This window comes from Schistocerca cancellata, chromosome 3 (assembly GCF_023864275.1).
Source record: "Schistocerca cancellata isolate TAMUIC-IGC-003103 chromosome 3, iqSchCanc2.1, whole genome shotgun sequence".
NCBI lineage: Eukaryota > Metazoa > Arthropoda > Insecta > Orthoptera > Acrididae > Schistocerca > Schistocerca cancellata.
The window spans coordinates 767,533,657-767,552,519 of NC_064628.1; the positions used below are offsets into that span (position 1 = coordinate 767,533,657).

The 18,863-nt window shown below is 38.6% G+C and overlaps 1 protein-coding gene across 1 annotated transcript in view; it reads right to left on the reverse strand.

The window, feature by feature from the left end:
- LOC126176558 (uncharacterized) overlaps positions 1–18,863 on the reverse strand; it is a 179,239-nt gene that overhangs the window by 54,556 nt on the left and 105,820 nt on the right. Inside the window, exon 9 of the mRNA XM_049923718.1 lies at positions 2,356–2,670. Coding sequence (XP_049779675.1) covers positions 2,356–2,670 — 315 coding nt within the window. The remainder of the gene's footprint in view (positions 1–2,355; positions 2,671–18,863) is intronic.

Below are 18,863 nucleotides of genomic sequence, written 5' to 3' on the forward strand. Positions count from 1 at the left end.
AGGGTACTTTTCAAATTAGATTACCAACATTTTTATGAATTTTTTAATGTTAATTTTTACTGTAATCTCAAATGTTCTTGAGTGATCTGAAATGTTTGCAGAAAACAAAAGAAAATAAAAACCATATGAAGTGGATCTTTTTCAGCTAGTTAGCTAATAAAAATTACAGTTTTGAAAATTCTGTGAGCTATCTGTGTGTCATTTCTATTTGAAGCTCACTAGTTACATACCTGCTGCGAAAAAATCTCTACAGTAAATATGAGTTTTTGTTTGGTCCTAATTGCAAGTGAACTTAGTTGGTTTTTCTGTTATTTTTACAAAAATAAATCCCCAGGAATATAAGTATCAACAGAACTTATTGTCTTTGATGCAGAGGGATACATGGGTTCTGCAGTTCTCAAGTAAATGTAATAATACATAATGTAAAAGAAAGGAAGCCACTTACTTGTAGCTGGTGGTGTGTAGAAACATGCAAAAGAAAACAGTACTTACACTAGCTTTCTTGATCTTGCTATTTCTCTAGCAAAAGTATACATACACCTTTATACAGATGTAACCGCAGAGAGACCCAAATGTACACACCTGCAGTGAGATTGACTGTTGATTACTGAGAGCTGTTGCTTGTGAGGAAGAGATGGGGAGGGGGTAGGGAAGTACACATAATGAAAGGTGGGGTGGTAGGGTATTATGATGCAGATCTTTTGACAGATGACTCAGTGTGCTGCAGAGGATGAAGGAAGTGGGGTAAGAGAGGGGTGAAAAATAGAGAGAAACCGTGGGTGCCTTGCATGGACAGGGGGAGGGGGGGGGGGAGACTGGTGGGAGAAGGCAGTACACAATCTGGGCAGGGAAGTAGTGATGTGGACAGAAGAGAGAAGCGATCAGGCAAGGTGAGGCAATGGGAAACAGGTTAGCAGAGGTTTGAGCCAGGGGGTTTGCAAGAGCACAGTATATGCTGGAGGGACAATCGCCACATGTGTAGTTCAGCTAAACTAGTGCAGGAGGGAAGTATCCAAATCACTCATGTAGTGAAGCAGCTGTTGTGTTGTGGTATGGAGCATTTTCAGCAACTGGATGGTCAAGTTTGCATTTGGCCACAGTTTGGGAGTGATCATTCATATGAACAGGCATTGGTTACTTTTCATGCTCACATAGAGTACTGCAGCATCACTGATATACAACATGGGTAATTTCAGACATGACCCATCTTTTTGTATGGTAAGAAACGCCTTTGACTGGATTGCAGATGGAGGTGGTGAATGACTCAATGGGACAGGTGATGCACATGGGTCAGTCACAAGGAATGTACGACTGCAAGCAGGATTATTATAGGGATAGACAAGCATATTGTATTGGCTGTGTGAGTGGCAGGACACTATTTTGGGTGATGTGGTTAGGAATTTGCATAGGATATACCAACCTTAGGGTGCAGCAAGAAGTAGTCCAAGTCCTGGTAAAGGATGTTATTGAGCTTTAAATCTAAAGTGGCTAAGTTCCACATCTATTCAGATTCACTGTCTGTTGTTAAGAGTATCCAGTGAATGTCAAATAACTTTCAGAAGTCAGTTAATAACAGCTATGTTAATCTGTTAATTATATCATGATGATACACATATTATTTCAGAATGTATAGTGAAATGATACATAGAATTTTTGTCCATTATTTAGATATTATTTTGCAAACTCAGTTTGTTTGCTGTATTCTGGAAAAAGGGGCACTGGTATTAAATTCAGTACTAACAGAGTGTTGCCTGAGGCACATAATAAATTTAATGTCAATGAAATTTCATTCCCATCAAAGTGCAAGTCACCGGAGTGGCGTCACCTCTAAAGAATTGCACTAGGTGAATGGGAGGCCCTAGCAACACAGCATTTACATTCACATGTCAATGAGATGGAATCACTCCCTCTCATGTAGTAGCACAAAAACATATTTCTCTAATGTGCTTTTGATACAATCCGGTCTGAATAATACTGTAGATGCCTGCATAAATAGCTGTTCACATTAACATAATTGACTACCAATAATTTTTGTTCATAATTTTCCAGACATTAGAGTAAAGAATAATAATTTGTTGAATTTGTATATGTCTGTTGTAATATCACTTACCTGAAACTATCTTTGAGCATACAAATCAAGAGATTTTGTCTGCAAAGTACTGATTGCTTTCTATAGCCTGTCTCACTATATATTGGTATCTGTGCTGAATGCAAATTATGGTTTAGCACAGGTGCCCTCTCATTTCTGTCTCATGTTTTTGTGATCCAACAACTTTCTGGGAATTTGCCATATGATTTTTAATGATTTATTTTCATGCACACTTTCACACACTATTATACATAAATGATATTTACCTCTTGTGGTGCCATGAATGTTAATGAGCCTTGTCTCTGTCTCTATAGTGCCCTCAACAGACACACCAAGGATACATCTCCAAGTACCAAAATCCTCTTCTGACATAGTTGACACCGTGATTCCACAATCTCCACTTTGAAGACCCTTCCCATAGTAAAGTAAACCACTTATTCCAAGTCCTTCAGCAACTCTGAATGACTCTCCGGATGGTTTCACAAAACGACAGTACTCCAACGCTCTTTTAACATTGCAGTAAAGGTCAACTGCTCCTGCTTGCCAGTCTGACTTCTTCCATCCTACTGATTCTGTTTCATCTAAAATACAAATAATATAATGCTGTTAACAAATGTGTTGATCAAATACATGAATTGGTTTCAATAACGTCTTTACAATATTCACACTGCTAACTCAGTAAGCTTTCAGACAAATCCTTTTCCAAGATAAGTAAAAACACAAACACACACACACACACACACACACACACACACACACACACACACACACACACAGTTACATTGTGCTGGCTGAATGCTATGACTGTTATTTGGCAAGTTGACCTGGGCAAGAGGCTATGTTGAGTGGAATAGGAGAAGGGAGGATTGGGGTAGGTTGGTTGACGACTTGGAGAGAGGCAGCACATGTGCAGGATAGGGATGTGGGAGGAAGATGTGGGAGGAAGATGCAGAAGGTGCACACAGAGTCACCATTCTTCCTCAGGTCTCATCCCAAAAAGCAAACCTGTCAACAGAAGGAAGGACACATATCTGCAGCCTCAAGACAGACACTGATTTAATTAACCTCCTTGCAGCCAAAGACTCCACCATTGTTTAACTGCAATGACTACTTGACTGATGCCATCTGCCAACTGTCTGACTCCTCTGCCTATGAACCGTGCCAAAGTGATTCATATTCATGGTCCACATTATTGGATTCTATTAGTTGTACTTTTCGTCCCCATAGATCCATAGTGAGGAGAGCTTCAGGATGAAGAACATATCAGAAAACAAGACTACACAATAAATATTTTCAAAGAAAAGCATATACGCTAATATAACTTCCAGAGATCTAAAGTGTAATGGTCCAAGTGGATGTGGAATGAGTCAAAAAATCGTAAACCTATTTTCATCTACAAGTTAATAATAACTTGTCACAAAATATGTAAATGTTCAGCACACTGAGTTTCATACGATTATTTTTATGCTATTGTAGCCATGCATCATCAAATAGAAAAATCATTTTACAGCATTTATTTCCAATGATCACAGTACTGCACTGAATTGTACAGATTGTACATAATACTCATGTTATTTGATATAGTCAGTAACATATACACTTCAGTCTCCCCTGCAAAGAAATTCATCCATGGATTAGAAGGACTAGGCCACCTATGAATCCTTTAGACTTCTCTTAAACTGAACTTTATTAGTAGTTAAACTTTTGGTGGCTGCTGGAAAGTTACTAATAATGTGTGTACCTAAATAATGAACACATCTCTGGATCAAAGTTAGTGACCAAACCTTTGTGGAGCTTATTCTTATTTCTAGTACTGATTCCATGAACTGGTTTTTGGTTTGAAAAACAGATTTATTTTTAATGACACAGTTGTTAGCATCCCTAGTTACCTTGAGAGGCCTCTGCAAGACATTCTTGTGTTCACATCAGAGATAATTCTTTTTACATGTTGTCGGATTCAGAAAAATTGGCTTGATAAGTTACCACAAAAAATAATACTGCACAACATTAGAGAATGGAAGTAAGCAAAATGCTAGTGGAACAGCAAAAAATGAGAATTATTTTACAGAAATATGTGTATTAGATGCAGCATTTTCAAAACTTAAACACTTTCAAAATGATGCCCAATAGACATGACAAACTTGTCCCAATGTTTTTTCCACTGGTGGAAATGGTTTTCAAACTTGTCTGAAGTTATGCTGTTTAGTACTTCTAATGATTTTCCCCACTTCTTCTACATCTTGAAAATGGTCTTCTTTCGGGCTTCTTTCCATTCTTGGGAATAAAAAAAAAGTTACAGAGACCAAGTCCAGTCGCAGAAGTGGTGAGGAATCATTGCCATTTGGTTTTTGGCCAGAAACTGCCTGACACTCATTGCTGGGTGCACAGAGGTGTTGTGTTGCAAAAGCCAATCTCCTGATTACCACATTGTGGATCATTTTTTCACACTGCTTCATGTAATCATTTTAGCACTTGAAAGTAGTAAAGCAGTTAATTGTTGTACCGTGGGGAATGAATTCATGGTGGACAATCCTCTTGAAAAAAAAAAAAAAAAAAAAAAAAAAACAACTAATATTTTTCTCAAATGGCATCTTTGGAATGAAAGAGTCATCCAATGGCTCAATTGTTGCTCAGCTTCTCAGTCATGTCCATAACACCACAATTTGATGACTTTTGCATGAAAATCCAGATCAGTTTCTGACTGTTCTTTCAATTCCTGGCACATATGTTAGTGAATGGCTCTATGCTCATCAGAAAGCGTACACAGAGTGAATTTTGCTGTAACACATTTCATATTCAATTCTTCATTCATAAGTCACTGGATTAATCTCCAGGATGTTAGTCATTTCCACCAATTCATCAGTTCACAGTCCGGCCTCAGCAGCGAAAGACTGTGGTCATGTGTGTGTGAGCTGCATTTGCATGAGTGTATGTTGCTTATTTTCAATGAAGGCTTTGTTAGCTGAAAGCTCATTTTCTGACAGTATTTTTGTTGTGCCTATCTGTGACTCAGCATCTCCACTTTATGGTGAGTACCAACTATCCTTTTCATAATATCATTACAGTCCATCCTGGATTTTCCATTGTTTGATACTTAATACAAAGATATCTAAAATAACTTTTGCTGTCTCTTGGCAGTCTTTCACATCATTGCTATAACTGAATGAAATATTGGACACACTCTGGTTGGTTCAAGTCCTCTGAAAATAGTGACTGCTACATTGGAAGGCAGTATTAGCAGTACTGCACTGCGCCAACTGCAGGTACCAGACTGTACTGTCTAACTGCTGGTCGGTAATTGGTAACTGTGTGAGTGTCCACAGCACATCATGTTTTGATGCCTGTCAGAGGAAGAATTTCCATGTCTGCAAATCAATCTGAGGTTGACAACATTCCCTAGTGACTTCACACTAATGGCGGATAAGTATAACACAACAGAGGAAGTCACATTGAAGTGGGAAGAGCTCCACATTTGTGAGTGCCATCTGAAGCCTGCTGCATGGAGCGGAGAGATGCCAGGCGAGTGAGTGTGCCTGAGTGGTGTGGCCTCTCACAGTATTTGTTGTGTAGCTCTTGCTTGGTACACAATACCTATGTCTGACAACATTCGTTTGCAAATAGAGATTTTCTTAAGGACTTTAGCAGTTCTGTGGTATGTTCTTCCCACTTTAGTTTATTATCAAGCTGTAATCCCAAGAATTTAACACTGTCAACTCCCTCTATTTGTTTACCATTATGTTGTAATCATATACTGGTGGGAAACCTCTTACTAGGTCTGAACTTCACCTAGCACGTTTTTTCAAAGTTTAATGATGAGTAATTGGCTAGGAACCATTTATGTCCATGAAAATTTTACTAACCAACCTTTCTAATCCTATATGTGATATACTGCAATCTTTGTATCATCTGCAAACAAAACAAACTTGGCATCTAGTAACTTTACTGATGAAAGGCCATTGAAATATACAAGAAAAGAACACTAACATGGAACCTCGTGGGACATCACATCTAATTAGTCCCCAGTTGAATGAAACCTGATGGCTTAATACATGTCTCATTCCCACTGACTCCCCTTTTTTCATATCAAAGAGATATGATTTGTACCATCTGGCACTGTTTCCTAGTACACAAATTGGATGAAAGCACTTCAATTTCCAGGCAGGTGGCTGTCTTAAAATACTGTCATGTTTTGATGAGTGTGATACTCATCATCTTCTGGTAAAGTGTCTAGATATAGGATGCTGTAATATTTATACAGGTGGTGGGCCCCCTTCATCTGGCTATGGGTGGCCATGTACTGTCCAGCCAGTAAGGTGAGGGGGGTGGGCTGCAGTAGGGAGGGGGGCGGAGTAGTAGCAGGTGCACCATTCACATCTCTGTGTGGATATTCTAGCAGCATCTTGCAACTTGAATGGTACTGAGCATGCTGTCATCATACTACTGCTAATGTTAGATTCCACTTAGTTGCTTTCCTTCATCTCTGTTGACCAGATTCTCATGAACCCATATTTCCATTGATTCTTTTACAACACAGTCCCAGTGCTTAGCAAAGTACCTTAGTGTTCTGAATGTCAATGCTATGCTCTGCTATTGCTGATTTCTCTGTCTGTCCCAGTCACACATGTATGATGTGTTCCTCACAGACTTTTAAAGTACATTGTTGCATTTGCCCATGTACTTTGGCCACATTCACAGGTGATGCTGTATATTCCAGGTACATTTTGTTTTGTGGGGTCTTTCATAGAGCCAAACCACTCTTTTGTCTTCAGTGGTGGTTGGAAGACCATCTAATTTTCAAGTAGCTTTGTAATCTTGGACTGAGTGTCATCCCAAGTGTGAAAGAAAAGTGAGTCTTTTGTATTCTTCTTCCTCTTCACATTTTCCAGCATATTATCTCTTCTTGAATGCCCTACAAATCTGCACTTTTCTGTACCCATTTTAGCAGAATACTTCCTTTAGGTGTTGTAGTTTATCTAGGAGGTCTCCCCATACATCTGTTCATAAAACTCTGTTGCACCTGAAGTATGTGGTTGTCAGTGCATATTCAAGAAGTTCAACTATTTGTGGCACAAAATGTTCAGACAACAGTTACAAAACATCTTGCAGAGATACTTAGGTGAAAAGCTATGTAACACTGAAACTCATGAGCAAGTTATCTCTTTGTAAGTGCATGTCCTCAAATATTTTGGTGAAATTGGCTTATTTCTTAACAATTAATAAGATGACTACAGTGTCCCACTATGGTTCTTCTAGCAGACAAAGGGAATGCAATGGTGCTCATATGTACCAATGACTACCATCATGATATTGGCTCGCGACTACAAATCTCAGCCTACAGGATGTTCAAAAAGAATCCTACCTTGACAATGACCAGAAAAACTGTGGCTCTCGTGAAGAACTCAAAGCTACCAGAGGCAGTGAAGAAGTGGGTGTACCCCAGGGTGCCAGCAACAGTATGCTTATACAGAGTACCAAAAATCTCCAAGGAAGAGATTTCTCTGTGGGCAATACTCAGTACCATCAATTCACACAATTATGGACTGGCTGAATATCTGGTGAGACTTCAAAAACCTCTTGGGGGACGCTGTACTCGTCATGGTAAGAACTTGCCTGATTTTGTGAAAATACTTAAGGATAAGTGATTACAAAGATATGACCTGCTACTGAGTTTTGACTTGCATAGGTTTTTTGCGAAAGTTCCTCTACATGCTTGGCCACAGCAGAGAGTTTTATGAACAGATGGATGAAGTGACAATGGATTTCCCAGTGGCTCCAGTATTACAAGTCTCTACATGGAACATTTTGAGGAGATGGTCCTTCAAACACTTGCCAGAAACCCAAGCACTTCTTCTACTACATCAACAACACTTTTATGGTATGTCAGCATGGCAGACAGGCATTGGATGACTGTCTGGACCACCTTAACAGCATCCATTAAAACACTGCTTTCATTATGGAAATAGAGGATAGCGGTTGTCGCCTGGACATACTAATAAGGAAGAAGGCAGATGGTACACTCAGTCATTCAAACACACCTGGTTGCAACAAGCTGTCACCATCCAGCACAATGACAGACAGTGGTGACCACGCTGAAACATAGGGGGCACATAATCTGTGATAAAGAAAGCCTCTCAGAGGAACTACAATGTCTGAAGGAAATATTTTGCAAAACTGGGTGCACTGAAGCACAGATTTGTAGGCCATTCAAGAAGAGACAACATGCTGGAAAACAGGAAGAAGAAGAAGAAAAGAGACTTACTTTCCTTCTGTACTTGGAACCACTCTCCGCCCAAAGCTGGAAGGATACTTGAATAATCCAACATGAAAACAGTCTTCTGACCACTGTTGAAGACAAAAGATTGCTTGACTTTGTGAAATACCCACTAAAACTGAATATACCTGTAATATATAGCATTGCCTGGGAATGTGGCTAATAGTACGTTGGGGAAATGCACCATTATATTTTGAGACACTGTGAGGAGCACATCAGGAACATACAACTGGGACAGACAGAGAAATTGACAATAGCAGAGAACAGCATATGGGAGTACCACACCTTTGACTTTCAGAACACTAGGACACTTTACCAAGCAACTGGCTACTGCAACAATGTTGTAAAGGAATCAACAAAATTCATGAAAATCTGATCAACGAAGATGAAGGATACCACCTAAGTGTGATACAGAATCCCATCTTAGCAAGAATACATTGCAAGCACAGCAAGCACCCTCCAGTCACAAGACACAGCTGCAATATGAACAGTTCATGTTCTACCCTCATTTCTGTAGCTGAACCCCCCCCCCCCCCCCCCAAACCTCATCAACCAGACAGTACCCAGCCACCCAATCCCAGATGGAGGCGGTCAACTGCCAGTATAAATATTACAACTTCCACCACATATCTTGATGCTACAAAAGAAGATGATGAGTATGATACTCATTGAAACATTGTGATATTTTAACACTGTTATCTGGCTGGAAACCTGAGAGCTTTTCATCTAAAGTATATACTGGGAGAACCTACATTCATATATAGCTTGTATTTTATTGTGTAATGAATTAAGCACATTCTCACAGTAGCATTCCCAACATTGTAACTGTTACAAACAGATGAAATTACAATTGTTTGTCCATAGCTGTGGGTTCTTTGATTGCTCTGGGAGATGGCACATCTGAACTGCAACATATGAAATGAGAGATAAAATGATTTACTTAATTTTATAAATCCTTTGGACAGGAGTGCTTGATAATTTATGACTGTCATTGACTATTAAAGCATCACTTGATGCACTAACTAACAAACTGTTCTCTTGAAGTACAATGTGCAAAATTCACAGATGTACTTTTCCATCTGAGACTTTGAATAACTCTTCAGTCCCAGTTAATGATGATGGCTGCTTCAGCTGTGGTCATGAACTGGGGCAGAGCACTTCCATGCTTCACTCTACACTGACCTCTGTGTGAGGGCACTATGTGCTGAGAGAGAAGGTGTGACTTCAGCCTCTCCCATTCATCATTGCAGTCTGCAGTAACCCCTCAATAATGTCTGTGGTATCAATATGCATTGCCAACTTTGGTGTGGCACCATGATCTCTGAACTGTGACATTAACAATTTGTTTGTTGTCAGATGGTTAAACAGCCAGTTGTATACAACCTTTTCTAAAATTTTCAAGAATTCAAAAGTGAAACTGGTTAGGAATTTGATGATATTTCTTTATTTCTTCTCTTAAACAAAGACTTAACTTCAGCTTCTTTCAATCATTTAGGTAAAGTTCCACTGAAATAGGTCTCATAACACACAACTTAAAATGTTACTAATCTCACAAGGATGCTCTTAAATTAATATTGTTAATATTTCATCATAACCACTAGATTATTTTGATTTTAAAGATTTTTTGGTGGATATTACTTTTACTGGTGTAGTGAGGGTCATATTTGCAGTATCTACTGAATCTGACAACCCCATCTTTTTAGTAATAGCTATGAAATGCTTCATAAAAATTTTTCTTATGTTATCAATGTATCACTTAGTCTTAATACACACATCAAAAAAAGTTTTGCATCACCTCGTTTCTGAGAGTTCTGGAACCTGTACAGAAAACTGGTATAGAGATTAACATAAACATCATTTCCACCCTCTTTACTGCTCATGAAAACCACACATTGCATATTGTGCCACCATACAGCAAGACCTTCAGAGGTGGTGGTCCAGATTACTGTACACGCCAGTACCTCTAATACCCAGTATCACATCCTCTTGCATTGATGCATGCCTGTATTAGATGTGGCGTACTATCCACAAGTTCATCAAGACACTGTTGGTCCAGATTGTCCCACTCTTCAATGGTGATTCGGCATAGATCCCTCAGAGTGGTTGGTGGGTCACGTTATCCATAAACAGCCCTTTTCAATCCATCCCAGGCATGTTCAATAGGGTTTCATGTCTGGAGAACATGCTGGCCATTCTAGTCGAGCAGTATCATTATCCTGAAGGAAATAATTCACAGGATGTGCACCAAGGGGGCATAAATTGTCATCCACGAACATGAATGCCTCACCAATATGCTGCTGGTATGGTTGCACTATCGGTCAGAGTGTGACATTCATGTATCGTAGAACCGTTACGGTGCCTTCCATGACCACCAGCGGTGTATGTCAGCCCCACATAATGCCACCCCAATTCAGCAGGGAACCTCACCTTGCTGCACTTGCTGGACAATGTGTCTAAGGCGTTCAGCCTGACAGGGTTGCCTCCAAACATGTCTCTGATGGTTGTCTGGTTGAAAGCATACGTGACACTCATTGGTGAAGAGAATGTGGTACCAATTCTGAGCTGTCCATTCGGCGTGTTGTTTGGGCCATCTGTACCATGGTGCATGGTGTTGTGATTGCAAAGATGGACCTTTCCATGGATGTCAGGAGTGAAGTTGCACATCATGCAGCCCACTGTGCACAGTTTGAGTCATAACGTGATGTCTTGTGGCTGCACAAAAAGTATTATCCTACATGGTGGCATTGCTGTCAGGGTTCCTCCAAGCCGTAATCCATAGGTAGCAGTCATCTACTGCAGTAGTAGCTCTGGGGCGGCCTAAGCAAAGCATGTCATCAGCAGTTCATGTCTCTCTGTATCTCTTCCATGTCCGAACAACATCACTTTGGTTCACTCCAAGACGCCTGGACACTTCCCTTGTTGAGAGCCCTCCCTGGCACAAAGTAACAATGCAGACATGATTGAACCACAGTATTGACCAACTAGGCATGGATGAGCTACAGAAAACATGAGCCATGTACCTCCTTCCTGGTGGAATGACTGGAATTGATCGGCTGTCGGACCCTCCATCTAATAGGTGTTGCTAATGCTTGGTTGTTTACATCTTTGGGCAGTTTAGTGACAAATCTGTGTCTGTGATATAATATCCAAAGTCAATGTCTATCTTTAAGAGTTCTGGGAACCAGGGTAATGCAAAACTTTTTTTGATGTGTGTATTATCTTCTCCACTTCATCTTTGGCTTCACCAGTCTTCTTCTCCACTATATCATAGACTGTATTTATTTTGTTATCTGATGTGATTATCTTTCTCTTGTAATGCATTTGCTTCAACATTTGTAATACCATCTTTAATATTTTGCAGTATGTCTTATAATGAGCTTCCCAAAATCCACAAGCTTAACAATATTGGACACATCATTGTAGCTGGTCTGTGATCCCACTGAAAGAACCTCTGCTTCTGTTGGGCAACACCTCCAACCAATTTGTCATAGTCTAGCATCTATCTTGACTGTCCCCACCACATTACCACCTAGATGTCTAATAATCACTGTTCATGCCATCATCATCTCGGACTGGAGATCCTTCACTAAGGCTTTGAATATCTATTGTCATGCCTGGAAATGAGGGACATCTTACTGACAATCCTTCCCACCCCTTTTAAGGGGCCTTCCACTGCTCATCCAACCTACACAATATCATGGTCCATCCTTATGCCACTCTCTTTCTCAACCCTTTGCACACAAGTCATATCCCTGTGGAGGACTCACATGCAAGACCTGGCCAATACACCAACCCAGCAAATCCTACTCCAGTCCTGTTAGAGTCTTTTCCTATCTCATGGGAGGTAGGACCACCTATGAAAGAAGCCAAGCTCAGTTTCTGAACATGACCAAACACCAGTTAACACCAGAATGAATGGACTCTGCCAAACTGTGTAAAAGAGCAGAATAAACCACACAGTGGCAGAATATGCCCAATTTCAATTGCTGCTTCACAACCAATGCCATATGGATCCTTCTCCCCAGCACCAGACTTTCTGAACTATGCAGATGGGAATTATCCTTGCAAAACATCATCCATTCCCATAATCCTTCTGGGCTCAATCTCTACTAATCTCCTACACTCACACCTTCTTCCTAACAGTCTTACCTTTCTCTATTCTGTTACCCTATCCTAATTCACATCCCTACATTATCGTAACATATTACATAAACTCACTGACTCCAGTGTTCTTGTCTTGCAATCCTATGCAATGCACCTCTTACCTCTCCCTCCCATATTCATATCACACACACTTTGTGCCTCCGTCTGACATGTCAGCCATCCTTCCCCAACCCTTCCTTTCAATCCCCCCCCCCCCCCCTCACCTAACCCACGTGAAACACATCCTCAACCCAATCTTCTATATGAATGACCTTTACCTTGTTCTCCTACCTTTTAATTCTAACACAAAGCAAAAGCTTCCAGCAATCTGCTTTGTCTGCATTGTCACCAATCTTTGTTGAGTAAGCACATCCATCTGATTTTGCTGTTTTGATGGACATAAGACTCTCTTTTGCTTTTGTTGTTCTAAGTAAGCACATGTGTTAGGTCAAATAAAGATATCCTCATCTGATTCAGATGAAAACTTGATATGTGCAGGAAGTACAATAGTATTTTTAACCACAGCTTTAGAAACTTGTCCTGAATTATTAGAGGAATCACAACTTTCAGAAGTAAAACAAAAAAAGGAAAAAAAAAAAATAAAAAAAACAGAAAGAATCTCCTCATCTAAAGCAAATTTGTACGACAGGCCATAATGTCGAAGGAAGGAAAATGTTTGTCAGAAACAGATGGGACAAAGTTATGCAGTACCACAAAATTACACAGGCCAGTACTGCTGGAGTATTTTCACTTGACTAGCATGCAAATGGAAATAGAAGCTTTGTTGATGTAGAGATAATAAATGAAAACAATGGTTCATGAGGAGAAAATTGAAAATAGCTTTAATACATATACTGTTCCTTAGACCATATTACCAATAGATTGTTGTAGATGCTAAGCAGTTTTGTGTTTTCATTAATAAAATAATTCAAAATCGTGCATCTTGTATTAGATTTCTTGTCATTTTTTCATGTGCTCTCCTAAGAATTCCACTCTCAATTATAGGTTCCCCTGCATTATTACCATTGTCATGGAAATTCTGCACACTAGCTTCAAAATCTTCATCCTGTACATGTTTCATAACATTATGTAATGCAAAGCAGTAAGCTATAATTATTTGAACATTTGGTATGGAAACTCTATACACAGATTGCAAAACAGCTGACCAAAACTCTATGCTCTATCATGACTCTCTTTTTTTAAAAGCCTGTTGAATGATTTTTGACTCTCCTCTTTTGGATTATGATAGCGGTTATCAACCAGGGCTCTAGACCATAGCCCTCATGAAATAAAATAACAGTGTTCTTAAATTCAATTAACATTTACCTGACATTAATTTATCTGTATCTGATTGCCATCCACTGACTCTGGCCTACTAGCCTTAATGCCAGTGAACTGCTCCTTTACATTGCATGTAGCCTGCACATTTATACCAGTGTAATGCTTTCTGTTGATATATTCATCACCATACTGCACAGATTTCAAAACTCACACACGCATACTGTTAATTATGCCTATATCAATTGCAAATTTACATTTTTCCAGCCACTCATTTTTTCTTACAATCACGTCATGTGGTGATGATGGAAATTTGATCTTCAAGTCTGCTTTTTCTCTTATCTTCTTAGAAATGATACTACTGTTTTACTCACTGTTGTTTGATGAATCTCCATTTCTTCTGCTATGCCAGACTGGAATCCTAGATCAGATGCACACTGAAGGAAAATTTTCATCCTCAGTTCAGACAATAGTGCTCTAGCTCTTTTTTCCCCTGTGTCTGGCAAGAAATGATTTGCAATACATTTAACATTTTCTTTGTTAAAAAGATTTTATTCAGACATGCCACTATGAAAGACTCCGAGGACAGAAATTATACAGAGTTTTATAATTCTCTCCAAGTGGACATTGACATCCTCTGTAGCATTTTTAATGGAGTACATATGCTGCTAATTGAGCTATAACTGCACTCTGCAAACGTGAGTCTACTACTGACCAGCTTTGCATTTCAGAAGCTATTGCTTCCAGAATGAAGTCAGAGCTTCTATTTATTCATACAGTTTATCTAATACTGAAGCAAGAGCTGGAGGTAAAGGAAAAGCTGTTTTCTTCTTTTGCCCCCACAAGCTAAAGCTCTTGTTTCACATTTTATTCATAAATTCTGAAGCTCAAGCTTTGAAATTTGCAGGAAAAGCATTTGCTCCTCTCTATTCAAAGGATTTTATACATGAAGTTCCAACAAATAAGTGAACTTATCACCGACACCAGTAAGTCATCATTCTAAGTTTGGAATGCTGTGAGATTATAGTAATATTAACCATTAAATATTTATTGTCTGAAACAATTATGGCCCTCTTAAGATAATGTCTTAGTTGTGTTGGCTATGGCTGGTTCAGACTTTTCATTTGTACACTTTTGTCATCTATAAGCAATACAGATTCTGAAACAGTCTTTTAATCACACAAGTGAGTCATTTAAACAGTTAAAATCAAGAGTGGATCAAGTACAAATCCTTTGGGATGTATGATGATACATTATTTGAGAAAGCTCTGTACTTTAGATTGCTAATAATATTTTTCTATGATGAGAGTAGAATGTGTAGAAAGATGAAGAAACATAAATATTATGTAAATACAGGATATCTGTAATCAAAGTTCCTGCTTCAAAACACTGTAGAAAAGGAATCACAGCTCATAATGAATACAATTTGAACAGCATATCATTGATGCAGGGTGAAACATCATGGAACAAAAAAGAATTTAACTATAATTTGACCAATAGATGGCACTGTAAACATCAGAATATACTCTCCAAAAGATGAACAATACATGTCTGTTCCTCAGTTTGCATCCAAGGAACCCAACATGACTATCTCCATGAAGGATTACATGTCACTGGTAAAGCTCTTTTACAAGAGCAGGAACTATGAACCAGGAGCCTTATTGAAGTTCCAGACACTGAAGGGTATTGTCATTTCCCCTTAGCTTCCTGATTCTAGTTATTGTTCACAATAACCAATGTCTTTTATGAAAAATTTGAGAGGGGCAAACATTACAATAAGCTTTCTAGTTTACTTAGCTTTTTGTGTAGAGTTGGCTCCAGTTCTTCTTGTCAGGGTTCTGATTCCTGAAGCTGAACTTCTCACATTTTAGATCCTCATGGTTGAATTAATCTAAATAAATTTGAAGATTGTTGTTGCACAATTTTTGTTGTATTGTTAATATATTTTGTCACGTTGTAGTATTTTCACATTAACAGAGCTAACATTACATCGTTCACCCAAAATACGTCCATTCACATCGAAGGCATACTTACCACTACTTCACTCTGTGGTAATAACCATATTCCAAAGGATTTAAAATTTTTCTTGACAAATCAATTTCTATTTATTTTGATTATTATTTCAGAAATGAATCCAGAAATAAATATAGTAAACAGTACTAGATTGTGTAATTAATAATAGAAATTTTAAGTGTGCCAAATAATTTGTAATTTCAAAAGTTTCTAAAAAGTAATTTCAGCTGTACATTCAGTATTTAGTGATTGTAACATTGAAAGTAAGGTAAAGTAATTCCTGTGTGTAAAATTATGTGAAAGTTTTCAGGATAATATCGAACCTTCCAAAATTAAAAAAATAATACTGGCATCGACAACTACTGTTAAGGAAAAATAATGCTAGAGGAGCATGTCCCTTTACAGTATGAAAAAATGAACTGGTCTGATGTCTGCTAAGGGTCTGGATAAATGGATTACAAAATTTGTAGAGATAGGTTTTTCTGAAGTGCAATGTGGCAAAGGGAGGAAAGCAGTTTACCTGACATCTGTCAAAGATATGGTCACAGAATGTGAGAAGGGGTCCTACGGTGATGTGTAAGCATGCAGCATGTGTTGAATTTCCCAAACATTGGGCAAGCCTGTGAGCACAGTGCATAAATTTCTATAAAACATCTCACATCGCTGTCCCTACAAAATCACCCATGTTTAGGAGTTACTTCCTGACCTGCCAGCAAGACAAATGTTCACTCTGGAAGTTCTTGCTCACTTGGAAGTGAACAATGGATGGCCTTGGAACATTTTGTAGACAGATGAAATCCATTTCCATATTGAAGGACATGTCAATATGCAGAATTGTGAAATGTGGACGATGGAAAATCTGCACTCACATCAGCAGGTACCACTTTGTTCTGCAAAGGTGAGTGCACAGCATGGGTTGAATGTGTCATTTGTCGTAGGGAAACACTTTCAGGAAGATCAGTTCTGTGGGTCCTGTGGCTTATACCATCCCTGATAAACGCTATGAGAGTCTTTTGCTCACAACATTCCAACCCTTCAATAGCATGGGTGTGTGTTTTGGTGCTCCTCTGCACATTGTACAGCCAGTGAAGCAGCTCCAGCATGCAGCAGAAGCATTTCAGAAATGTTAGAATTGTCACCTCTCATTTACCTACAGCCTAACCCTTTAGATCACCTGATCTTAAACTGTGTGACTTCTGGCCATGGAGTTATCTGAAAGATGTTGTATTCGGTGCTTCAGTTATGAATAAAGCTAAAGTGAAGGCACACATTATGCAATGCATTCTGAATGTGACTGCAAGACACTCTGATCTGTTGTGGTACAAGTTATTTCTTAGTTTCAACTAGTGGCAGAAAATGGTGGACAACATATTGAACATGTCTTGCAACAGTCTCTTGACAATTAGAAACCTATGTTGTTTAGCTTTTTATACAGTTTTGGCCCATTATCTAACTAACAATGTCACAATTGTTGACTGCTGCACTCTTGTAGTCATGCACATTGAACCGTACAGATGGTGTAACATGCAACTCAAACCGCCATCGCATTGTGATTCACTTGTGATTTGTAGTTGATCTCACTTAAGTTAAGCTACTTAAAGCATTATATATTGTTTCAATTTTTGTCAATTTTTTATTTTTCTTTATTTTTTTGCATGATTTTCCTCTCGGTGCAAATATTATGCTGTTCGAATTTGACATCATTCTGAGCAGTGGCTCTCTTTTTACAGCATTTTAAAACTGGAACTTTAATTATGGACACCCTGTACATGTATATTCAAAAAGAAATTCTTGACTGTGTTATGTTAGTAACATGTTCTGAGCAGAAGTGCATCACAGTATGTGTGAGTATGAACACATTCCTCATTGTAGTTGTCTTAGCTTGGTGTGAGTACATGTCTCTTGGAGGCACAGATGAGTGGTTTAGGGAATATTGGTACATGGGGAAGTGATCAGGCAATTTTCATTCAAAATTGTGCTGATTTTAATGGCAGAATTGAATGAAATGGATTGTAGAATAGTGCATATGCACCTTAATGTTTGACAAGTCTTATTATGCTAAGTTTGACATACTGTATGTCAATAAAATCAAAAACAACATTACACATATTGAAGGAATATTAGAAAGAACATGAAGGCTTCTTATAGAAATAAGCAAAAGGTATTCCATGTCTACCATTGAGACCTATACACTAATAATCTCACACTATGATGAAGAGTTAGACGATCTCCATAAAGAATTATGAACACACATAAATTGCAGTAGATCCTAGTATACACTGATAATGAGGAATTTTAAAGAAAACTAAGACATACACTATTGAGCAGTTTTCAGCTGTAAACTTTGGATTGCACTACAAATGAGGGAGGTCATATGTTACTAGAATTTGTCAAGTGGAACTACATGTAAACCCTTAACATCTTCATCCAGAATAAAACAAACTGAAAATGGGATATGCAAGGACTAAATAGAATAAATTCTGAAACTGACAATATTTTATCAAAATCAAGAAAACTATAAAGAATGGGTTAATGTTGAATAACTTTAGAATTTCAGGTGTTCATAGATAAGTAAGATTCAGAGTGAAAATATACAAAAACCTAAAAGGAAACAAACTTGTCATGCATAACAGTGCAGTGGCACAAAAGATTCAGAAAGCAAAGATTATGAGAACATAAATGAAAGGGAAATCTATGCAACAAAAGTTCTTAAGCAAACAGCAAAATATATGCAAAAAAAAAAAAAAGAGAAAACACACACACACACACACAGAGAAGGAAAGAAAATCTCAAATAAAACAAAGCAGTGAACAGTGATTAATGAGAAGACAACAGGTACAAATTAAGGGTAGTAGGACTGTGACAGAATATGCTGACTTAAGCAAAACTGAAACTTCCTGACAGATTAAAACTGTGTGCCGGACCGAGACTCAAACTCGGGACCTTTGCCTTTTGCGGGCAAGTACTCTACTGACTGAGCTACCCAAGCACAACTCATGACCCATCCTCACAGTTTCAATTCTGGTAGTACATCTCCTACCTTCCCAACTTCACAGGACCTCTTCTGCA